Below are 21844 nucleotides of genomic sequence, written 5' to 3'. Positions count from 1 at the left end.
GATATGGCTACCTTTCAATGATTCTGTAATCTAGTGATATCTCTTAGATATTTTTTTTAGCTTCCCTGTTGTGTAGTTTTCCCCCTAGTTCAGGTACCTTGGGGAACCGTTAGCACACTTCATTTGCTACAGAACTCCTGTATGTTGCAAGGGATTATGGCAGTGGTTCCCAAACTAGGGCATTGCAACTCACCAGCCAGAGAGCCCTGGCCTCTGCCCGCTTAAGGGGCGGAGGCAGCGATGCGATGGTCACAATCACCTCACTGTTGAGGGATGCAGAGGCTTGCCTGGACTCACCATAGCCTGCAGCAGCCTCCTGAAGGTGTGGAGAGCCCCACACCAACCTCCAGGGCTCCCCAACATGCGGAGACAGTGCTGATAACAATTGCAACCCACTTCTGGTTTGCGATTGCAAAACCAGAAGTGGGTCACGATCGCTATTTTCACTGTAAGTGCATGTTGCACCCCTCGATAGTAATACGATTCTGCCAATTGCGTCACTGCCTCCCCCCTTCCCTGCAAGAACTTACTGCAGAGCTCAAATTCCCTGTGAGTTTGAGAACTGCTGGATTATGGGTATGTGTTCTAGGACATATTCCTGACTGGCAATGTTAGTTGTCCATAGCCATAGCACCATTCTACAAAACACTCCCGTGCACTACCCATTGCAGTGGGTTTATTTAATGAGTTGGCTCTTGGGCAGTTTCAAACTCCTGTCCTTGTTCTTGATTACCATTTTTCCTGCGTTTTTATGCTCTGCAGTAAAAATTCTAGACTCTTAAAACATCAAATGACAAAATCTTGCTCATTTGTCATCCTTTTTTAAATTTAACTTTTGTCTTGAGGAAACAAGCCAATGTTATGCTTTTACTGCCCTTCATTTGGCTACTGGTTTTTGAGACCTGGTACTGCCATTGTAATTTCAAGCTTACTTCTGAATCCATAAGGTCTAGAAACTTCTGTTTTTGCATCTGCATGCTTGTATGATGTGAGGATATACCTAGTCCTGACCATGTAAAATGTAGGTCAAAAGATTTAGCATTAAACCCCAACATAAAAAACACTGCTGCATTCACTTAAATAAAGGCAAACATAATCTTGTTGCAGTTGTTGAATAAGTTGTAGTTTTCCACCTGTATTGTTTCCACACTTAAAAAGTACATTGCAGGCAGAATATTTTCTAACTAGAATTGTAACTAACTAGAGTTCTCTGATTTCTGTATGGATCATGGGGCAAAGACACCACGTTGAATTACTGAATTCAGAATGTGATATCTAGTCTAGATTTGAGTGTCCCAGATGTATGTTGTGATTTAAAATATTTTCCTGTGTTGTCACATGCATAGGGAATTGCTAGTGTTGAGAAGAGGAAGGAGAAATGGAGGGCAACATGGAAAAGCAATATTTTTTAGTAAGCACAGCAATATTATTTGGAAGACTTAATTTTTTGGTTACAGGAAAAGGAAAACAACCCCCCTTCTTCCTCCTTAAGCTTTTGTTTGCAGCATCATTCATGGTAATGTGAATTAGAAGGGTTTGATCAGACCTGGAGAAAAATAATCTTCTCTTCTTCACCTAATAAGATGACCTGCGCCAAAGTTTCATGAGATCTATCTACCCTGTCCATTTGGATACAGAAGCTTTTCTGTATGGCAGCCTCTTTTGGTTGTTATGGAGCAATTGTCTCCACTGACAGCATCACAATCATTCTGATTGTGTAGTAAGGTGGTGATGGGAGTTGCCAGGGGGTGAAGGTAGGCAAAAACATCTGGTATAGTGGGTGTTGCTGTGCAACCTTATCTCTGCTAAACATGACTTGTATTACACGGAGATGCCTACAGAGACAGAAAGAATTCATCCTGGATGGTGTGGCAGTGGACACTATAGCTAGCAGCTACACTAACATCCTGCCCAAGCTGTGGTCTGCAGTGCCTCCTTACAACGCTCAACTGGATATACATGCTGCCAGCTATTTTGCATCTCCAGCTGTCAAGGCAGTGCTGAAAAAGACAGAGCAGGTATCAGCATCTGGAGGTTGAGGTGGAAGTCAGTTGGAGCAGATTATAATGGAGATGGGTGGAATTCACTGGCTAGACAACTTGCAGAATCTTGTTCTTAGTCAACAGGACTGCCTGCAGCCCAGTTAGACTTGCCTGCCCAACTTCTCCCACCATAGTTTCTACAGCTCCTTTCTTTACTGCTTGCAGTGACTGACATGGCCCCAAGATGAATTGGCATCTGGCACACTTAGCTATATAGGTGCCAGACTTGATGTTGGGTTAGTAAGACCAACTGGCTCTTAATCCAGACTTATAGCACTGGTGGCTTAAATGCAGACTTTCATTAGTAACAAATATATTGTCTATTCCCCCCACTTCTAGAAGGAAAATGCTTTTCTTCAAAGGGTTCAGTTGATGTTTCTAAACTGCCTGAACTTGCAGTATTCAGCTAGGCTACAATCAATTCAGGACATAAGGAAATAAATTGAAAATCAGTGGGGAAAAAGGTATAATCCCAAATTGCCAGCTGCCTAACTCCTAAAGCCAAAAGCAACCTTAAACAAAAAGAAGCTTTCGAAAGCTGTTTGGGGACCATGATGAGACTTGTATTAGTTGTAGAGTAGCCACAGGGAGCCTTCCTCTGTGTCCTTGCTATCTGAAACTGGTGTGTAATTTTGGAGGTTCTGATGGAATAGACAGGGGTTGTGCTTAAATTGGGAATTCATTAATTATGCACAGTCAATTAGCATCCTAGTGTGTTAATGGAGTTCTTTCCCCCTTCAATATTAAAGCTAACTTCCCTCTGTTGGAGTGTTTTGGTCTGTGATGTCATAGATGTCTATGACTTCACAATACATACTATGCTTTGTATCAATCCAATTATTTAGATGAAAACGCAGTCTTAGGCAATGGAAACATTGGAGGTAACCCCACCCTCACAACTTCACTGCTGCTGAAAAGCTCTAAGGAGAAGAACTTAAGAATGAGCTCTGTATAGTTCCTAAATGCTGGTTCTGAAATAAATGCTGAGTTTGAATGAGTAGGATTTGTTATGCCTTTTATTTTGCTTGTCATAGACACGTGGAGGAACCTCCAGGGATGGTTGGATAGTGGATTATTTCCATATCTATGGACCAGGACAGAGATACTTGAACAGGAGAAACTGGACGGGGGCAGGTAAGAGAAGTGCTGCATCACTCTTTTGTTTCATTCATTCATCCCTTGCAATGATTCAGGAACTGTTGAAGCTCTGTTCTGTGCCAAAGAGATGACTAATAAGTCATTCCCAAACTGTACCAGGGCATGCTTGTATGCAATGGGACATCGTCTCTTGTGAGTCCAAAGACTCAAGGAGTCTGCCCGCTACATCTCTCTGTGATGCGCTACTCCAGTTGCTCTCTGCTATAGGTGGAGAATTCTGCTGCATCTCTGCATAACTTGTGATTCTACTGTATCAAATGCTTCTGATGCAAAGGCTGCCACACCTGTCCTTGGAGGAGGCTGCCTGTTGCAGCTCTTGGCTTTCCAGATGGGTCATGTCTCTAGATCAGAAATATGGAAAGGGCTCCTCTGAGAGTAGATCATTCTGGGTTGTACCACACTAAAAATAAACCCATTTGGTTGTAAGACTGAAGTTTACCTCTAATTAGAAATGAAAGGCACGGCAGATATCGGAGGTTTAGGAATTGTAGTTCATGGATGGAGGAAAGAGGGGGCACAATCCTTCATAAGCTGTCTGACCTGAGTCCAGCTCTCCCTGTCTTGTCAACAGTCCTAAAATTTTTCAGAGCCCTGACTCAGTCCTAGAATTTAAATTAATAGACTGATCATTCTTAGAGTGGCTTTCCTTTGCTGTAATGCTGCCACAAGCTGGGTAAAGAGGCATCTTTTAAGGTGGTGCCCTCTTACATTTAGCAGGGGGAGAGCAACTATCCCTCTTCATCCCAGTATGCCATCTTTTCCAGTTGCTGGTGTCATTTCTGCATCTTTCTTAAATTTGGAGCCCTTTGGGTTTAGGGATCCATTTATTGCTTTATATCGCAATGTAAACTGCTTTGTGAACTATTTTTTGTTGAAAAGTGGCATATAAATACTTAATAATAATTGCTTGTTTCCCCTATACTCACATGTGTGGAGGCACTTGTAAGTCAGAATTGTTTGGCTGTGCCTAAATGAGAACTAAGAAATGTTACAAAGGAATTGGGCAGGTGCAGGAAGGTGTAATGGCAGTCCAGAGATGGATGATTATTATGGTGGGTTGTTTTTCTATACAGGTCATTCTGCACAGCAAGTAGCTGGTCACCATTTGTACTTGTCTGATGTAAAACCTATGAGTGGGTACAGCGGGCGATTTGGGTACCGCCGCAACACTCCTGATCTCCGCACACGCTCCTCTTGCTTTGGAGAAGTCACATGGCTCCCCATCCACTGAAGAACAGCAAGTGGCTTTTTCTCTGCATTGGTCTGGGTATATTTGTTGTTGTTCTTGACATTTCCAAGACCAGTTTTCCAGATGTACTTAGAAACCAAAATAATAAAATACTCTTCTTAATTTTCTTACATGAATACTTTGTTGCTTCAGGGGGTAATGCACCCTGTATTCTGAGCCATTTGTTTTCAGGGCCGAGTGTTTCTTTACAGATCCACTTCTACTGGTTCATGGGAAGTCTGTGGGGAAGCAGTGACAGGCACTTTGGTCAAAAGAGGAATATTTTACCATTCCTTACTCTAACCAAGATTTCTAGATATTGCTGCATAATTTTTATGCATAAGGGGGTTTTCCTTGTCAGTTTTGAGTGCCCAAGAACCACTGATGTTCAGAAATGGATCTTACTTTACATTCCAGCATTTGGCATATCTAGCTTGAGCCATAAACATGAGAAGATCACTTTGCACTGAGCCAGGTCTATGCTGCACATTGACAATGTACAGTACTTATTGATTGATTTGCACTGGCATGAGTGATTGGTTGTCCGAACGTGGTGTTCTTGAGAGAGTCAATTTCTTTTTTAATCTGTACCAGTGTTTCTCAACCAGTGACATGTGTATATAAACAGAGGTACTTGAAGTGATGTCTGGTGGTACTCGTAGATCCCTGGACCCCTACCATCTGGCCACAAGACCAGGAATGTGATGCAACACAGGTAAGAAGCTCATCTCCAAAGCATGCTTCTCCATGCTCGAAAAAGCCCTCCCGTCCATTCTGAGCCTCTTACTGGTGTTTGTTGCATCGCCTCTGGCCTCCCAACCCAAAAGTAACTGGTGATGATGTCTTCACCGGTTACTTCTGGTGGTACTTCAAATAGATGGACCATGTGAAGTGGTATAGTGGCAGACAAATCCATTCCATTTGGAAAACCAATTCAAATTTCAACAACAGTAATATAGTAGCCTAAGATAGTATGCTCGACATGTCAGTTTAACAGTGAGTTTGCCAGTAAGTTTGGCTACCCTTGTCCAACTTACAGACTTTCTTGCCAAGAATTATTCTCTACATGCTTACACAAACACATGGTTGGTTCAGACATAACAAGCGTAGTGGATGATGCAACTGCTGTGGATGTAACTTATCTTAATTTCAGTAAATCTTTCAACAAAGTTCCCCACAACATCTTGATCAGCAAACTAGTAAAATACCAGCTAGATGATACAACTGTTAGATGGATTCCCAACTGTACTTTCTTTCCCAAGACTTGTACAGCAGTGGGGAGTTAGGCATCTTTGTCTTCTTAATGGAGCAAGGAAGCTTGTGACATTCTCTCCTCTTTCTTACCAAGGAATCTCAAAGAGGCAGCAATGCAGACACAAAGGGCTTGAGGTGCTGGCTCAGGGAGAGAATCTAAATGCTATCTTTCCCTTGCCCTTCATCCAGGGTTCCCAGCTAAGAGGGTGCAAAGCATCTAACTATTCATCAATTGTGGTCCTCCTGTCATGGCTGTCCTGTTGTGTGCAATTTTTTCAGACAAGAAAGCAGCATGACCATGTGAGGGCAGACAGAACTGCATTCAGATTTACAAACACTGCTTGGGTGGGGGCTGGGAGGGAATTTGCTCATAATAAGCCCTACTCCTGCAGCTGTGCAATCCTGAAGCTGCTCCTTCCTCCATGATCCTATGTATAACATTTACAGCAACAAACGCTGATTCCTGGGAAGGAACCCTCTCCTCCCTGTGACCCAGAATGCCAAGTGCCCAGCATTCCAGATCATGGAAGGTCTCCCTCCCTAGTGTAGCATTTTTTGCTACAGGTTTATGCTGTACATGGAGGGGGGCAAAGCTTTGAAAGTCCTTCATGGTAAGGCATGATGAGGTTTGTCAGTGTATCCACACTTACTACATATCATGCAAGACTCACTGAATCTCAGGCCTCAGTTGAAAAGACTGGAATAATTGAAGAATCATCATTTAAATTTGAAGGAGAATGATTTATTTGAAGCAATAATATATTAAAGACTGGGGGTGGGGCAGAGGGCAGGAAGGAGGCATGCCGGGGGAGGGAGCAGGGTGGGTGGAGAGTGGGACTGGTGGAGCTCAGATCCACCAGTTCCTGAACTTCCTGTGCGTATCAGGCCGCACAGCCCAACACAGAATCTTTGATTCTGCATCAACTCCAGCGCTGCCGCAGAATTGAATAGCCACATTGCGGGGCTACTTTCCTTACCCGGAGGAAGGGGACAAATGCCCCCTTCTGCCACGGAGCCGCTGACAACTGCCCAGTTGCATGTTAAATGCTGTTGCAGCCACCTTCAGATCTGTGGAGGCCCTGCGCTCCGGGCACCTCAGGACTGGGCTGCTAAGCCATGGTTATTCAAAAATCAGATACTATAGCTACTAATTACCTTGCAAGGAGCTGAACTCCTGTAGTTTGCAAGCATGTGTAGGGCAGAGATTTTCAACTTTTTTTCAACTCATGGCACACTGCCTTAAAGTTGTCAAGGCACATCATCAGCTTTTTGACAATGGACAAGACACACCATGATGCTGGTGGGGGTTCACATCCCCCAATGGCCCTACTAACAAATGATCCTCCCCCAAACTCCTGAAGCACACCTGCAGATCATTCACGGTACACCAAGGTGCCCTGGCACATTGGTTGAAAATCACTGATATAGGGAGATAAATGTTTGAGGGTCTTTTTTCTGGTTATTTTTACTTATAAATATTTCTTTCTAGATCTTCTTTTTTTAAGTTTGGTAAACCTAAGCAGGCCCTGATCAGGGATGTGTGGCAGGTGGGGAGGCAGGTGAGGCAGAGCCTCCCCACTCAGGACCAGCCTTTATAAAACCATCAGGAGCTGGGACGTGTTGTGGGTGGGGAGGCCGGTGAGGCAGAACCTCCCCACCAGAGTCCTTCGAAAAGCGCCGCTGCGTGAGGCACATAAGCACCCACAACCCATGCATAGAGCACAGTGTAGTCCTGCACATGTGTGTCTACTCAGAAGACCAGGGACTGGGGTGGGTGGGGAGGCAGGTGAGGCAGAGCCTCCCCACCGGCGTCCTTCGAAAAGCGCATGGGTTGTGGGTGCTGGGTGCCTCCCGCGGCGGCGCTTTTCGAAGGACTTCGGTGGGGAGGCTCTGCCTCACCTGCCTCCCCACGTCCCAAGTCCAGAGTGACGCACAAAACGAAGACACGTGTTGTTACACGTGGCGCATGTAACTCCCGCTCTGCGCTCAACGCATAGGAACACACTGCTCTCCCTGCAGCCGGTCAGAGGCTACGCCGAGTGCAGCCCGCAGCCGCCAGCTGAGCCCAGCCCTCGCGGGCGGAGACTGTGAGCGGCGCCATCACTCCGCGCCCGCCTGGGCTCTGACGTCGCAGGAGAGGCAGGCAGGAAGGAAGCTTGTGGTGGGGCCTCTGGAGCAGCCATGGGGGGAGGCGACCTGGTGAGCAAAGGGGAGGCTTGGGGGGAAGAGTGGGCCTCCCTGACCTTTACTTGGGTGCCTCTGTCAGCAACTGTGGAGGTCCTGGAGGGTAGCAGGATGAGGGGTGGAGAGGGGTGCTTCAAGGGGAAGCAGGGAGGCTTGGGGGGGGAGGAGAGTGGACCTTCCTGCCCTATAGTTGTCACCCCCATTGTAGCAACATAAGAAGAGCCCTGCAGGATCAGGCCCAGGGCCCATCCAGTCCAGCCTCCTGTATCCCACAGCAGCCCACCTGATGCCTCTGGGAGCACATAAGATACTTGCATCTCCCCTGCATGTGACATTCTACTTACCCTACCCCCCCCATGAAGACACCAGGCTGTGGCTTGGGTTTAACATGAGCCACTTCAATGAACCAAGTGACCAATTTTTAAAACATGAAACCTGAACACACCATCCCTCCCTGCCAGTATGGGGTGACTTTTGTTGTCAGTCTCTTGAGCAGATGCTTTTCCAGGGTGTCTGTGGGGAGTCTGTGGGGATGAGAGGAGGGCTGGCAAGAGAAATAGGGGGTAGCAGGCCCCCCATTGAAGGATGAGTGGCAGGGGCTGTGAATGTTCTTGATATGGGAGTAGGCAGAAGGGGGTGGCCTTGTACTACAGGGCAGGCCTGTCCTCAAACCTCTCACACTAAACGAGGACTCTTCAAGGAGCTGTGGAGTCAAGGTTATGAAGCAGGCTGCTGGGACAAGGGCTGGCAGTGGGGCTTCCTCCCCCTTGAAGTCTAAATCAGTGTTTCCCAAACTTTTTAGCACCAGGATCCACTTTTAAAAACGGCCATCTATCACAACCCATGAAACAAAACGGATCTAGAAAGAAAAAATTATTAATAATTAAAAATTATTAATTAACAGTTGGGGTCCTATGTTCCTGAGGCTCCAGAAGGTTAAACTGGAGAGGAAGATGTGCAATTAGGAACTTCCAGGCCAGGCAAAAGGCTGAAACTGGGTTCATACGTGATCTGTGACATGCCAATTACTGGAGAAAATTAGAACATGGGACATTTCAATTTCGGGGTCTGACAATTACCTCATACCGGCTAATGATGTTCTTCTGCAAACTGGGCAAGGGTGATTGCAAAGTGTTTTTTTTAATGTTTGTAAAACTTAGTGACCCACCAAAAATTGGCTTACGACCCACAGTTTGGGAAACACTGGTCTAGATGAGATTATGATGGGTTTGTTGGGTTGATGGTGGGATTATGTGAGTAGAGGGTTGTCTGCTCCAAATATCCTTGCTTAGAATTTAGAGCATTGATAAGTCAAGACTGTGTTGGTATATCGAAAGCATTGGTATGTCAAAAGTATTTCCAACTTTTTTTTAAACGAGTGTTTGCTGTTTTGTGGAATATATTTGGGGAAGCTCATCTCTCCTTTTTTTTGGTCCACAGAACTTGAAGAAAAGCTGGCATCCACAAACTCTTCGCAATGTGGAAAAAGTCTGGAAAGCAGAACAAAAACATGAAGCTGAACGGAAGAAAATCGAAGAGCTGCAGCGTGAGCTGCGTGAGGAGCGAGCACGAGAGGAAATGCAGCGTTATGCAGAGGACGTGGGTGCTGTCAAGTATGTTGGGCAGGGTTTTATTTGGGGGCAGTCTTTAGAGCTGAAATTGAGCTGTGCCTCCTTCAGCAACCTGGGTGGTAATTGTGGCACCAAATGAAATGCAGCTTGAATAGAGCCTCCTGGAAGAGTTACAAATGGAACTCTTGGAAGTCACTTTTTTTGGTGTGTCAGCTGCTTTTATTTATTTAAAATAAATAAGAGCCATTTAGTTATTTGATTTTTCTCTGTAAACCGCTTTGTGAACTTTTAGTTGAAAAGCAATATATAAATACTGTTAATAATAATAATAATAATTATTATTATTATTATTATTATTATTATTATTATTATCATTATTATCATTATTATCATCAACTGTGCACAATGCCTGACTTTTGAAAAAAAAATGTATTTAGTAATCTAACTTTGGGCACAATCCTAACCAACTTTCCAGCACTGGCATAGCTGTGCCAGCTGGGCATGTGCTGCATCCTGCAGTTGGGGGACAGTTGCAAAGGTAAGCTTTTAACAACCCAATCCTGAGCTGCCCGGACGGCGGCTCCACAAAGGGCTCCCGCTGGATCCAGAGCCTGCTGCGGGAGGCTCCTCGGGAGAAGGGGACATTCATCCCCTTCCCCCGAGTAAGGGAAGCAGTCCCGCAATAAGACTACTCACTTTAGCAGTGACTGTTTGGTCACAGCTAAAGTGAAGGTGCTCGTGTAGGTTGCGCAGCCCTGCCCGAGCCACCTGGATCCTGCGGAGCTCAGCTCCACAGATCTGCCTCTCCCTAACCCCTGACACACCTCCCCCACACCCCCAGCCACACCTCTCCCCTCCCCAGAATGCCTCCCCCACGCCCCCGGACATGTCCCCATTTTCCATTTTCTGCAGCCCAGCGGTCACAGACACCACCGAGCTGTGGAACACGGGCACTTGCCGCGGGCTAGCTCAGTGCCGGCTGGAACTAAGCCAGCTCCAGTAGGAGCCTGGCAGTAAGCCCTGCAAATGTGCCTTATGGCACGTTTGCGACTGTGGTCTGCACTGCGGAGGTGCAGCGCGGACCACAGGATTGGGCTCTAAGCCTGTTGTGAGGATTGTAAAAAAGATGTTAAAATCATAATTAAATGTGTTTGAAGGATCTTTGTCTTCCATAGGAATAAAAGAGATCCAAATAACAGAAATTTGAAATAATATTGAATAAAGATTCTTTAACAGACGTTAAAGAAACTGTTCCCATAATATTGAATAAAGTTTGAATAATTTGTTCTCATAATATTGAATAAAGTTTCTTTAACTGACAAATCAAAGCATTCATAATTTTTTTCATAGAAGAAGGTATCCTATTTGGTCCTTGGATTTGATTTTGATACAAGGACCTGATAACTAATTTAATTTCTGTGAGATTCACATGGATATTTAGTTTTTCCTTGGTATAATCCTATCTAAACAGTGTATTGGTCTTCTCCTCATTAGGGTTTACTGAGTTGCTGACTATAAAAACTAGCAAATTCACTTAAAAATATCTTCCTGGTGTTTTTATATAAGTATTATCTTTCTGTCTTATTCATAGGATGATCTTATCCTTTTGTTTCCAGGGTAAACGTAAAAGCTAACAGTTTATTGGGCTTATCTGCTTTTTCAGAATGGTTTTCTGAAAAAGTTGCATCTAATTCTAGTTTAGTTTTTGCCATGTAGTTTCTGTAGTAACTCTTCTGTTCTACAAAATGACTAATACCTTCTAGCAAGTTTCTATTTCTCCTCTGTATTTATTCTTATGGGAGGCCAAGGAGGGGGGAAAAACCTAAAGTACTGCTTTCCCTGCATTCCATGTTACACTCCAAGTTTCTGAGTAACTTTCTTCAAAACAGAACAGTAATTCTCTACTTATTCTAGAGTTATACTGTATGTTGAGAGAATTGTGGGGTGATAAAACCACTTCTTAATCTACTTTTGGTTGAAAAGCAGTATAGAAATATTCTTAATAATAAAATGTATTGTCCTTTACACCTCGAGCAAGAAATTTTTGTTACTACAGGTCTTTCTACCTTGAGTTAGAGAGTCCCTTATTGGAACCATGACTGAATTAAAATTTTTGCTGTCAGTATCTTGCTCAGTACGACATTCTTAACTGGTTGTGCAAGTTTTGAAAAAGGAAAGCAGATGTATTATTAGGTCCTAAACTTTACCAAAAATCATAATTTGATCTCCATATGTATGAAGCTGCCTCTACTGAGTTAGGGCCCAATCCTATCCAATTTTCCAGTGCCTGTGCTGCTATGCCAATGGGGCATGCACTGCATCCTGTGGTGGGGAGGCAGTCACAGAGGACTCCTTAAGGTATGGGAACGTTTGTTCCCTTACCTTGAGGCTGCATTGCAGCTGCACCGGTGCTGGAAAGTCGGATAGGACTGGGCCCTCAGACCACTGATCCATCTGGGTTGGTATTGCCTGTACCAACTGGCAGGTTTAGATAGGGATTTTACCCAGCTCTATCTGAAGCTGCCAAGGATTGAACTTGGGATCTCCTGCATGCAAAGTATGGACTCTTTTATGAAGCTGTGGCCCCTGGGGGAGGGGGAGGGAGAGGGAGAGAGATCTTTTAATAATAGGTATTTTTTACCTGTGTTCATGTCCTTTTCCTCTGAATGAATTAGGAAAAAAGATGAGAAGCTGGACTGGATGTACCAAGGACCAGGAGGCATGGTGAACAGAGATGAATACCTCATGGGTCGCCCAGTTGACAAGTATGTCTTTGAGTCAATGGAAGACAAGGAAGGAGGCTGTTCTTCTGAGACCGGCCTCCTGCCAGGATCTATCTTTGCCCCCACAGGTGCTAACTCTGCTTTGGATATGGCCAGCAAAATCCGAGAAGATCCACTTTTCATGATAAGGTAATAATAATGATGAGTTTTATTATCGAGCTAGTTGGTTTTCAGGTTGCTTTATGAAATACAAGGGAGTGTGAATGTGCAAGAAACAAAAATGCCCTTAATTTTTCTCATGAATGTCACCAGTGGTCTCTGGAGAAGTCACATCTAGCAGAGGTGCTAATCTTGTAGTTAGATTTCATTGCTGTTATGGGACTAAACTGTTTGTAGGCCTTTCTTTGGTCGTATGTAGGAATTTCAGCTTTTTTTAATTGGCTCCTTTTTTAATGTAGGAAAAGGGAGGAAGAGAAGAAGCGTGAAGTCCTGAATAATCCTGTAAAAATGAAGAAAATCAAAGAACTGGTATGTTGATGCTTAATGTTTTGGAAAGGGATAATTTAAGATACGGGTGAAATTGAATTTTTAGATGCCCTCATCATACTCTTATCAAAATATTAAATCCTTGCCCTATCATCTCTTGTTGAAGTGTGTGTGTGGGGGGGGGGGGGAATACTGAATTCCAAGGCACTTGTTTGAAATTTCTCTTTTTTTTGGGGGGGGGGGAGAATATTGTCTGGGACTATTCACCATTAAATGTTACCCCATTAAATTGTCTCAATACAACTTTGATTTTTTTTAATTGGCTGGTTACACTTGCAACTAAGATTATTTAAGATTAGTAAGGGGAAGTGCAGCTTTCCATCATCCATTATAATGTGTAATTATGATTTGACTGAGCATAAAACGAAGGTAGTTATTCCCAGAGTAAGTAATACAGAATACTTGATGGCATATTATAGAAAGAGTCCTTTGTCTCCATGCTGAATCCTTGGGATAGAAATAGATTTAAAATCTCAACTGTAACAATTGATGTGAAATTAGTTTTTTTCTTATGTTGTAGTTGCAAAGCAGTTTGGAAAAGAAGAAGAAAAAGAAAGAGAAGAAAAAGAAGCACAAGAAACACAGGCATCATAGTCCTAGCAGCAGTGAAGATGAACAAATTAAAGCGAGGTATGTACACACACAAGAGATTGCAAATTAAGAGTATGAAATAATGTTACAAAACCTTAATTGTATTTTGAGGTAGAGCTCTCATTTCTATTCTAGAAAAAGGTAATTGGAGTTTGGGAGAGAGTGATAGCCACACAGTGAGTCAGGACTTGATCTTGGATCCTAGCAAACACCTCTCCATGGAGCCACATTGGCTCTTGGATATATAGCAGCTACCATGCTGAATTGAAGAAAAGAAGCTGACGGAACATACCAAGATCCAGGTCTACAGAGCTTGCGTCCTGAGTACACTTCTGTACTGCAGCGAGTCATGGACTCTTCGCCCACAACAGGAGAGGAAACTGAGCGCTTTCCACATGCGCTGCCTCCGACGCATCCTCGGCATCACCTGGCAGGACAAAGTTCCAAACAACACAGTCCTGGAACGTGCTGGAATCCCTAGCATGTATTCACTGCTGAAACAGAGACGCCTGCGTTGGCTTGGTCATGTCGTGAGAATGGATGATGGCCGGATCCCAAAGGATCTCCTCTATGGAGAACTCGTGCAAGGAAAGCGCCCTACAGGTAGACCACAGCTGCGATACAAGGACATCTGCAAGAGGGATCTGAAGGCCTTAGGGATGGACCTCAACAAGTGGGAAACCCTGGCCTCTGAGCGGCCCGCTTGGAGGCAGGCTGTGCAGCATGGCCTTTCCCAGTTTGAAGAGACACTTTGCCAACAGTCTGAGGCTAAGAGGCAAAGAAGGAAGGCCCATAGCCAGGGAGACAGACCAGGGACAGACTGCACTTGCTCCTGGTGTGGAAGGGATTGTCACTCCCGGATTGGCCTTTTCAGCCACACTAGACGCTGTGCCAGAACCACCTTTCAGAGCGCGATACCATAGTCTTTCGAGACTGAAGGTTGCCAATACTGTATGCTGAATTGTAGTCCAATTGCCAGTGACCTTTCAGTGGACCAGTTGCCTAGACCTTTCAGAAAGTCCCTTAGCAAGATGACATTGTCTCATTTACATACCTCAATAGAACCAGAAACTTGTACATCTGTCTTGCCTTGGGTAATATTCAGATCCTTTGGTACAGAATATCCTGCTTTATAATCTTCTTCTGTCAAGCCACCCTTCATGTCAGTTTGTATGGGAATTGAAAAGGGCTTGGTTTGGTCTCTTTAGGAGCCATGAGGCGTGTAGGATTAGGGTACTATCACACTGGGGGAATTTGGACACTGGTTCAGTAACTATCAGTCTGATAAAGGACTTGGGATCAATTTTTTTATTTGCTTTAGGTCACGGAAGAAAATAGACAACTCTTCCTCTGAGTCTTTTCATCCCAAAATGCCAGGATATGGTTTGCAGGTGGGCAATAGTTATATTATTATTATTATTATTATTATTATTATTATAAAAGTGGTATTTATATACCGCTTTTCAACAAAAGAGTTCACAAAGCCGTTTATAGAGAAAAATCAAACTAATGGCTCCCTGTCCCAAAAGGGTTCACAATCTAAAAAAATGCAAAAGAATACCAGCAGACAGCCACTAGAAAAGACACTGCTGGGGTAGTATATTGCCCATGGAGTAGTTGAAGTGACAGGTTGAAACACCATTTGCTGGTGTGGCCACTGACTCTCACAGAAGTCTTTATGCAGTCTGAGTACCCAATCTATCCAATTTTCCAGTGCTGGTACAGCTGTGCCAGTGGGGTGTGCACTGCATCCTGTGATGGGGAGGCAGTCACAGAGGCCTCCTTAAGTTATGGGAACACTTGTTCCTTTACCTTGGGTCTGCATTGTGGCTGCACCGGTGCTGGAAAATTGGATAGGATTGGGCCCTGAGATAGCTAACCACTTAGATCAGTGTTTTTCAAACTGTGAGTCGGGACCTACTAGGTGGGTTGCAAGCCAATTTCAGGTGGTTTCCCATTCATTTCAATATTGTATTTTAAATGTATTAAACTTGATGCTGCCATGGTATGTGACTGCATTTGGGGAAATGGTACAGATCTGTACTTTTAACAGGCTACTATGTATATGCTTTTAACAATGATAGTAAATGGGATTTATACTTGGGTAAATTTGGGTAGGATTGCAGCCTAGGATTGTTAAAAATCTTCCTGCTTGATGTCACTTCTGGTCATGACATCATTTCTGGTGGGTCCTGACAGATTTTTTTAAGTGGGTCCCGGTGCTAAACGTTTGAGAACCACTGACTTAGCTAATAATGAACTTTTGCAGGCTCCAGCCCTTTCACCAGTTTGTATCTCTCTCCTTTTCTGATTCTCTCTCCTTTTCTGATTCTAGATTCGAGATGCTAGCCATGAGAGGATGTTTTCTCATAAGACCCAGCAGGGTTCAGAATCAAAGAGCCACTGCTTGTCACCACAAACACACTCTGGAAAAAAGATCACGTATGAGGCAGAGTCCAGCAGCTGCAGGAGGTCAAAGTCACCTCATAGGCATAATAAACAGTAAGTAGGTGCAGAACAACCACTTCTGTTTCTCTGCCCTGGGAATCTAGTTGTAATGGCCATGGAATCGAGTCTGTTCAGTTCCAATTTGGTATAGTCTGTGGGAAGCGGATATAAAGCAGTACAGGAGGTAGTGTGTCTTGCTGTAATATAAGCAAGTTGTAATATACAGGCGTGGCAGTAGAATGGAGAAGGCCCACTGAGGTAGAGAGGTTATTTTCTCAGTAGAAATAAAAAAAATTTCCCAATTGCAGGTACAATACCAAGGAACAGAAAGCAAAAACCAGAGACAGGAATTCGCCTCCTAAGAAAGAAGGCTATAGGAGACAATATCCATCAGGATATTCTAGGTAAGTACAGTACCTCTGGGCAGTGGTATTAAGTGAAAGGGGAGAGGAGGGTCCTAGAAAAGTGGATCTTTCATTCAGGAAGCTTGAGAAAGGAGTGGTATTTGATTATTTGAACTGGATACAGCCCGTCCTATGATTTCAGGGCTGAAATCTTGGGGTTTCTCAGGGTAAATTTTTTATTTATCTGTGGCAAACAGAAAACTCTCAGCAGAAGAGCTGGAGCGGAAACGGCAAGAGATGATGGAGAATGCCAAGTGGCGGGAAGAGGAAAGGGCAAACAACGTGTCCAGACATAGAAAAGAAGAGGAACGAGAGCGAGCACTAGAGAAACTTGACAATCGTGATGGGAAGTTCATACAGTGAGTTCTCGTTTCTCCCTTCCCCCTTAAAATTTCAGTTCCAAAATGAAAATCGGGGCTGCCTACCTGCGGTAACACTAAACTTACCAAGACTGCCATCTTCCATTTTAGAACTGTACTAATAAGTTCAGGGATGATGTTTCTAAATTTACTGCTTTTCTTCCTATTAAAACTAGAGTATCCCAGACATCTCTGATGTGTGGCAGTTAGATGGATAATGTGACTGAGAAATGTTCTGTTCTTGTTCCCACTTAGAATTTTCTATGCATCCTTTCCACAGCTGTTTATAGGCTAGGGGGTTTTCAGTGTATGACTGACAGTCAGAGTTCCCACCAGGAATGTCGACACTGTCCTACTTTCCCTTTACCCACCCTCATGATAGTCTACTTTCCACTGTCATGAGTGGGAGTCCTGGGCTGGGGAAAGTAGTCTGGGATTGATAAAGGATTCATGGGGATAGGGACAGTAGCGATTGGCTTGACGAATATGAAAGGAGCGGCTGTTTCAGACATGCATGCATCTCCCGGTATCTGTAGTTCCCAGTGCCCTCCAACAGCCATTACTTTAGTTTATGTTCCTCATGCAAAATGGCTCTTGCTTTAACTAAGCAAGCAGGCACACAGCCTCTTCCAATTACTGTATGACCCTTGCTTTAACAGACAATCAGGCTAGAAGGGAGAGTGAACATTAATAGGAAGGAGGAAACCGGAAGTTAACATTTGCTCTCCCTTCTAACCTGCCTGCCTGCTTGTCTATTAAAGTAAGAGGCATACAGTAATTGCAAGAGGTTGCAAGCCTGCTTGCTTGGTTAAAGCAAGAGCCATTTCATGCACCTGTTATGAACATAAACAAAAGTGGAGATAGAGAACCAATTAGGAGGAGCTAGGGTTCCTCTTTATCCCCAGTTTCTGGTATAGGGGGAAGGAACGTATCCCCCATGGATACTGGGGGAGCAACAGGCAAGAAGATATGGAAAGGAACATGTGGGGAAAGGAGAGCAATGGCAGATGGCTGCTCCTTTCCTGAGGCTGTGATTTTCCATGACCTGTGGTGTTCCATGCGTGTCTGTATCCTCCCATTACAGTTTGGAGAAGGGGCAGTGGCGTAGCTGGCGGGGGCGGTCCACCCTGGGTACCACCCTTGGGTGGGGGGTGTAACACCACAAATACCCTAACATCACGAAGGTTAGGGGTAACGCCATCATGCCATATACAGTTGGATGCGGAATTTCCAGCAGAATGCAATGCAAAAAACCGGATTGAAATATCTCCTTTCCATCAAACGTTCTGGCCAAAAAACCAGAAACCAAAAAATGCATTGAACCCTATGGAAAATGAAACTGAGCCATATCACACGTTTACTCCTGAGTAGGCGAACATGCCGTAGTTCATCGGAAAGGGCAGGCTAAGAGGAATCCAATGACACCAAAACGGTTCCTATCCCCATGAAAGCAGCCCCCAAAAAACACCCAAGAAAGAAGTCCCTCCCTCCAAGCAGATGAACGTATTGAGCCCTATGGAAAGGGAAAGTAAGCCACAGGGTCGCATTTACTTGTGAGTAAGCAAATGTGCCTTGGCTCCTGGTCAAGTCAGGCAAAGAGGAATGCAAGGCTAGCTGCATGGCCCCCATCTAATGAAAGCTCAACAAATGCTCCAGAAGGCAGCTTCCCCCCCCCCCAGAATAAACCAGAGGCTTGAGCTGGTAAGGTGGGCACTGGGGAGGGCTGAAAATCTCACTGCTTTATCTGTGTGTGTGTGTGGGGGGGGTGTTATTGCAGGCAGGCTTCCCCTTATTTATCTGTTTTTCTTTAACTTAATTATTTATAATTTTGTTTTGCTTGATGATGTCACTTCCAGCCATGACATCACTTCCGGTGGGTCCTGGACAGATTGTCATTCTAAAAAGTGGGTCCCAGTGTTGAATGTTTGAGAACCACTGCCTTAACTCAAAACAGGCCAATGAGACATCCTGGGGGGGGGGGGGAAGACACCCTAGTGACCAAAATTCTGGAAATCGTAGCTTTTAGTAATAATATCATGTTATATACCATTTAATGCAGAATTTCATCGATTGCTTGTGGGGAAATATTCACTGCATTTATTTTTCTGGCCATTATTATTATTAATTCCATGTCATGACCATTACTATCTCTGTCTCACCTACCTCGCAGGGTTGTTGTGAGGACAAAATAAGGGGAGGAACCATGTACACCACCCTGAGCTAATTAGAGGAAGGGTGGTATAAAAACAGAATTAATTGATTAAACAATATAATTAAACAATATAAATTGATTGAAGTCATATGGGGTGACAAAAATTTATGGGCCCTGGGTGTCAAATGACCTAGCTATGACTCTGGAAAGGAAGTCTTGGAGTACCCCAGGTTTGCCTCGCTTTAAAACCCATTTCCTCCCACCTCCCTGCCATTTTCCTTTTGGAAGAAATAGAAGAGCCATATAGGTCAAAAGGGTGTCTTTCTCAAACATTTTTCTCTTGACTTTGTTGCAGTCACATAAAGCTGGAAAGTGCATCTACCTCGTCTCTTGAGGACAGGGTCAAGAGGAACATTCACTCTATCCAAAGGACAAATGCAGCATTGGAAAAAAACTTCATGCAGAGATGAGATTACTTTTTCTTCATTCAATGTGACCCACTGAAGACTTGCATATGGGGGGGGGTTCCTTTTTTCCCCTTGGAGGAATGGAAACAGAATAGCAGGCACTTGACTGCAGGTGATGTCTATGAAGCCTGCATAGCCCAGGCCAATTTTTCCCCTTCCTGTGTCAGAACTTCATGAGGAAGTCGCAGCTGAAGCTTTGTCGCAAACAACATTTTTAGATGGACCGCAGATTTTACAATGCCCTAACTGGTTCATAAGTTGGTACTCTTTGCAGGCCAGTTTGGCAGTAGCCTCTGCCCTTTATTTGACACGCCATAACCTCACAGCCATGTCGAAGGAGTAGAGCAATAAGAGTTAATGCAGGGGTTGTTTAGTATCTCTATGCCTATCTTGTATTTCCACCCTGGGCATGATAGTTAGAAAGCAGCATGCTAAGTGGCTGTTCTACTTCTGATGAAACAGTTTTTATAAGGAGCAGGGCCCAGTGGAGAATGCTGGGAGTTGTAGTTTGCCTATTTTGTATCTCTTCTGCTGCCCCCCCTGTCATGTTATGGTTCCCTTTACCCCAGTTGCTTTGCGGCTTCTAAACAAGTCATTTTGCCACATAGCAAATATTGTAGGGGTGAGGCTTCTTTGTTTCTCCCCTATTTTATTTATGCTTCTTATTGGGGATGGGTAGTATCTTGTGATACCTTTTGATACTACAGCCCACAAGAGCTTCTAATGAGGGCAAGTTTTCTTGGAGAGCAGGCAAAAAGTGGTCCCTGACTAAATGGATCTTAGTACAGCAATCTAATGTATGTAGTTCCATGTTAATGGGTAAATGCTGAACTTTGAATATGTGGCTGCAATTTAAATGAAACTTTTTTCTCCAATAATTGCTTAATTTTTTGTGAATAATTTTCCTAGTATGTATTTCAGACCATTTAACACATTGTAGGTTTCATGGGGACCTGGAGGGAAATGTGTAGCAGTTGCAAAAAAACATGTAAAATTCCCCGTTCCCCTGGTGGCAATTAGATTTGGAAGAAGGTCCTTTGGAGTGAGGAAGGAGGTTGTCAAGTCTGTCTCTCAAAACAACCTACCTTCAATGATGCCATCATCTCCCACCCTCAGTGCTCCCCTGAACAGATCTGAGGATGGTACAAAGATGTATTCAAGTGAGCCCTCCCTTCCTTTTGCAGAGTTGTGTTGTCATTACTCCTCCAGACACTTAAGGAAGTGGGATGGTGAGGGAGAGCAACAGAGTTGGCAGTTCAGCCTAGTGGCTATTTGCTGGAGTCTTCTACCCTTCGCATTTCTTGGAATTATTATGACTTTGTAAAGAGAGCTGTTCACCATGTTGTTCCAGTATCTTTCTGTTAAATATCCAGAGGTGGTTTTTAACATCTGTTTCCCATTGTTGTGTGATGAAAACATCCCATTTTAATCAGGGAGACAGCAGAAACCACTTGACTGTTTTGAAGCAGTATTTTTAGCCATGAAAGTTCCCCCTTAAAGACAGTACCATGCTTGTATACTCCACAGAAATGAAGGCCTTTGGCAGAGCGCGTGTGTGCTTATTTTTAAGTTGCATCAATCTGTGTTTTCAACCAGATTATGGTAGATTTGCATCTAAAATGTAAGTTCACACTGCAACTTAACCTTGTCTTTATGGGTGTGTGCATGCTCTGGGGTTTGAGCAAACTTCGAATCAGTTGCTTAGTTGGATAATTCTTATCAGTATATGAAATCTAGTCTCTTTCCAGCCTGCTACATCTTTGGCCTTCCTACTCAGTTGGTTCCTCAACCTGCAGTATACCTGCATGAGTGCTTCCTCCCTGTCACCAGCCCTTTCCAGTTCCTCAGCCACGTGGAAGGCTCCCAGGGATGCTTATTTTCTTCCTTCCCTGTCTTGACTTCTTCAGGTCCTGTCCTTTCCCTTCCTTCAGCTACTTTGCCCTCCCTGCCAATGTAGTACTACTGTTTCTACTCCATTTACCAATACCATGTATTTGGTATATTTTTGTTTGTCAAATGGAAAATAACATGGACCAACCCTGTAAAGTTTGACAATTTTTATACTGTATTTTAACTAAATACAGCTTTGTGATCATATTTACAATTCTTTGTTAGGAATCTTTTGGACAACCCGTGGGACATGTTCTCTGATAGTTCTACTCCAGCTCTATGATTTCTCTCTTTAAATCATATCTATGAAAGGAATGGGATTATATGAAGCCTCCTCGTATTTAAAATGTGCATAATTGGGTATCTGTATTTGTATACTAACATACCATAGATACTGCGTATAGTATGTGAAATTTCTGCCAAGTAATCAAGCTCCAATTCTCACTTTGCCTGATCTCCAGGTCAGAGGGCAGAGTCTTTTAACTCTGAACAGTTTTGTTTCTCAAGGGCGGGCAGACAGGCAGGCGCCAAGTTTCTCAAGCAGCAGGCAGGCACCAGGCAGGCAGGGCAGAGATTGTTTCTTTGGCAACTGGTAAATGTCAGCCAAAGTTAACCTTTTCATCTCCTGCTGCTGCAGCCTGGTTCTGGTTCTGCTTGGCAAATGCTTGCAAAGCAGGTCTGTTTTTTGAAACACCAGGATGGGACCCTCCTTCCCAGGCTACAGTTCAGTGCACCCTGATTTAAGAATAACACCCATGGAAAGCAGTGGGTCTACTTCTGAGTAAAAAGGCTGCAAATATATGCAGCTGCATCTCTTTGCTGTGAAT

The 21844-nt window shown here is 44.0% G+C and overlaps 2 protein-coding genes across 2 annotated transcripts; both read left to right on the top strand.

Moving 5' to 3' along the window:
• Positions 1 to 1811: 1811 nt before the first annotated feature.
• SPMAP1 (sperm microtubule associated protein 1) lies at positions 1812 to 4551 on the top strand. The gene is made up of 3 exons (XM_066631206.1): positions 1812 to 2018; positions 3077 to 3176; positions 4274 to 4551. The coding sequence occupies exons 1-3, from the start codon at positions 1812 to 1814 to the stop codon at positions 4429 to 4431; spliced, it is 465 nt and encodes a 154-aa protein (XP_066487303.1). The 3' UTR covers positions 4432 to 4551.
• A 3250-nt stretch (positions 4552 to 7801) lies between these two features.
• Positions 7802 to 21215, top strand: CWC25 (CWC25 spliceosome associated protein homolog). Its single transcript, XM_066628993.1, has 10 exons — positions 7802 to 7881; positions 9307 to 9479; positions 12113 to 12349; positions 12619 to 12688; positions 13227 to 13336; positions 14619 to 14688; positions 15633 to 15799; positions 16054 to 16149; positions 16347 to 16508; positions 19016 to 21215. Exons 1-10 carry the CDS (start codon positions 7864 to 7866, stop codon positions 19128 to 19130), a joined length of 1218 nt encoding a protein of 405 aa, XP_066485090.1. The 5' UTR covers positions 7802 to 7863; the 3' UTR covers positions 19131 to 21215.
• Positions 21216 to 21844: the final 629 nt, after the last annotated feature.

Source organism: Tiliqua scincoides, chromosome 5 (genome assembly GCF_035046505.1).
Source record: "Tiliqua scincoides isolate rTilSci1 chromosome 5, rTilSci1.hap2, whole genome shotgun sequence".
NCBI lineage: Eukaryota > Metazoa > Chordata > Lepidosauria > Squamata > Scincidae > Tiliqua > Tiliqua scincoides.
The sequence above is the reverse complement of the archived record's forward strand: the minus strand, read 5'-3'. Positions and strand labels throughout refer to the sequence as shown.

Coding starts and splice junctions, on each gene's coding strand:
- CWC25 (XM_066628993.1), top strand. Junction 9,480..12,112: donor GAGGACGTGGGTGCTGTCAA/GTATGTTGGGCA, acceptor TGAATGAATTAG/GAAAAAAGATGAGAAGCTGG. Junction 12,689..13,226: donor TGAAGAAAATCAAAGAACTG/GTATGTTGATGC, acceptor CTTATGTTGTAG/TTGCAAAGCAGTTTGGAAAA.
- SPMAP1 (XM_066631206.1), top strand. CDS start 1,812: ATGACTTGTATTACACGGAGATGCCTACAGAGACAGAAAGAATTCATC. Junction 2,019..3,076: donor TGCTGAAAAAGACAGAGCAG/GTATCAGCATCT, acceptor TGCTTGTCATAG/ACACGTGGAGGAACCTCCAG. Junction 3,177..4,273: donor GAGAAACTGGACGGGGGCAG/GTAAGAGAAGTG, acceptor TTTTCTATACAG/GTCATTCTGCACAGCAAGTA.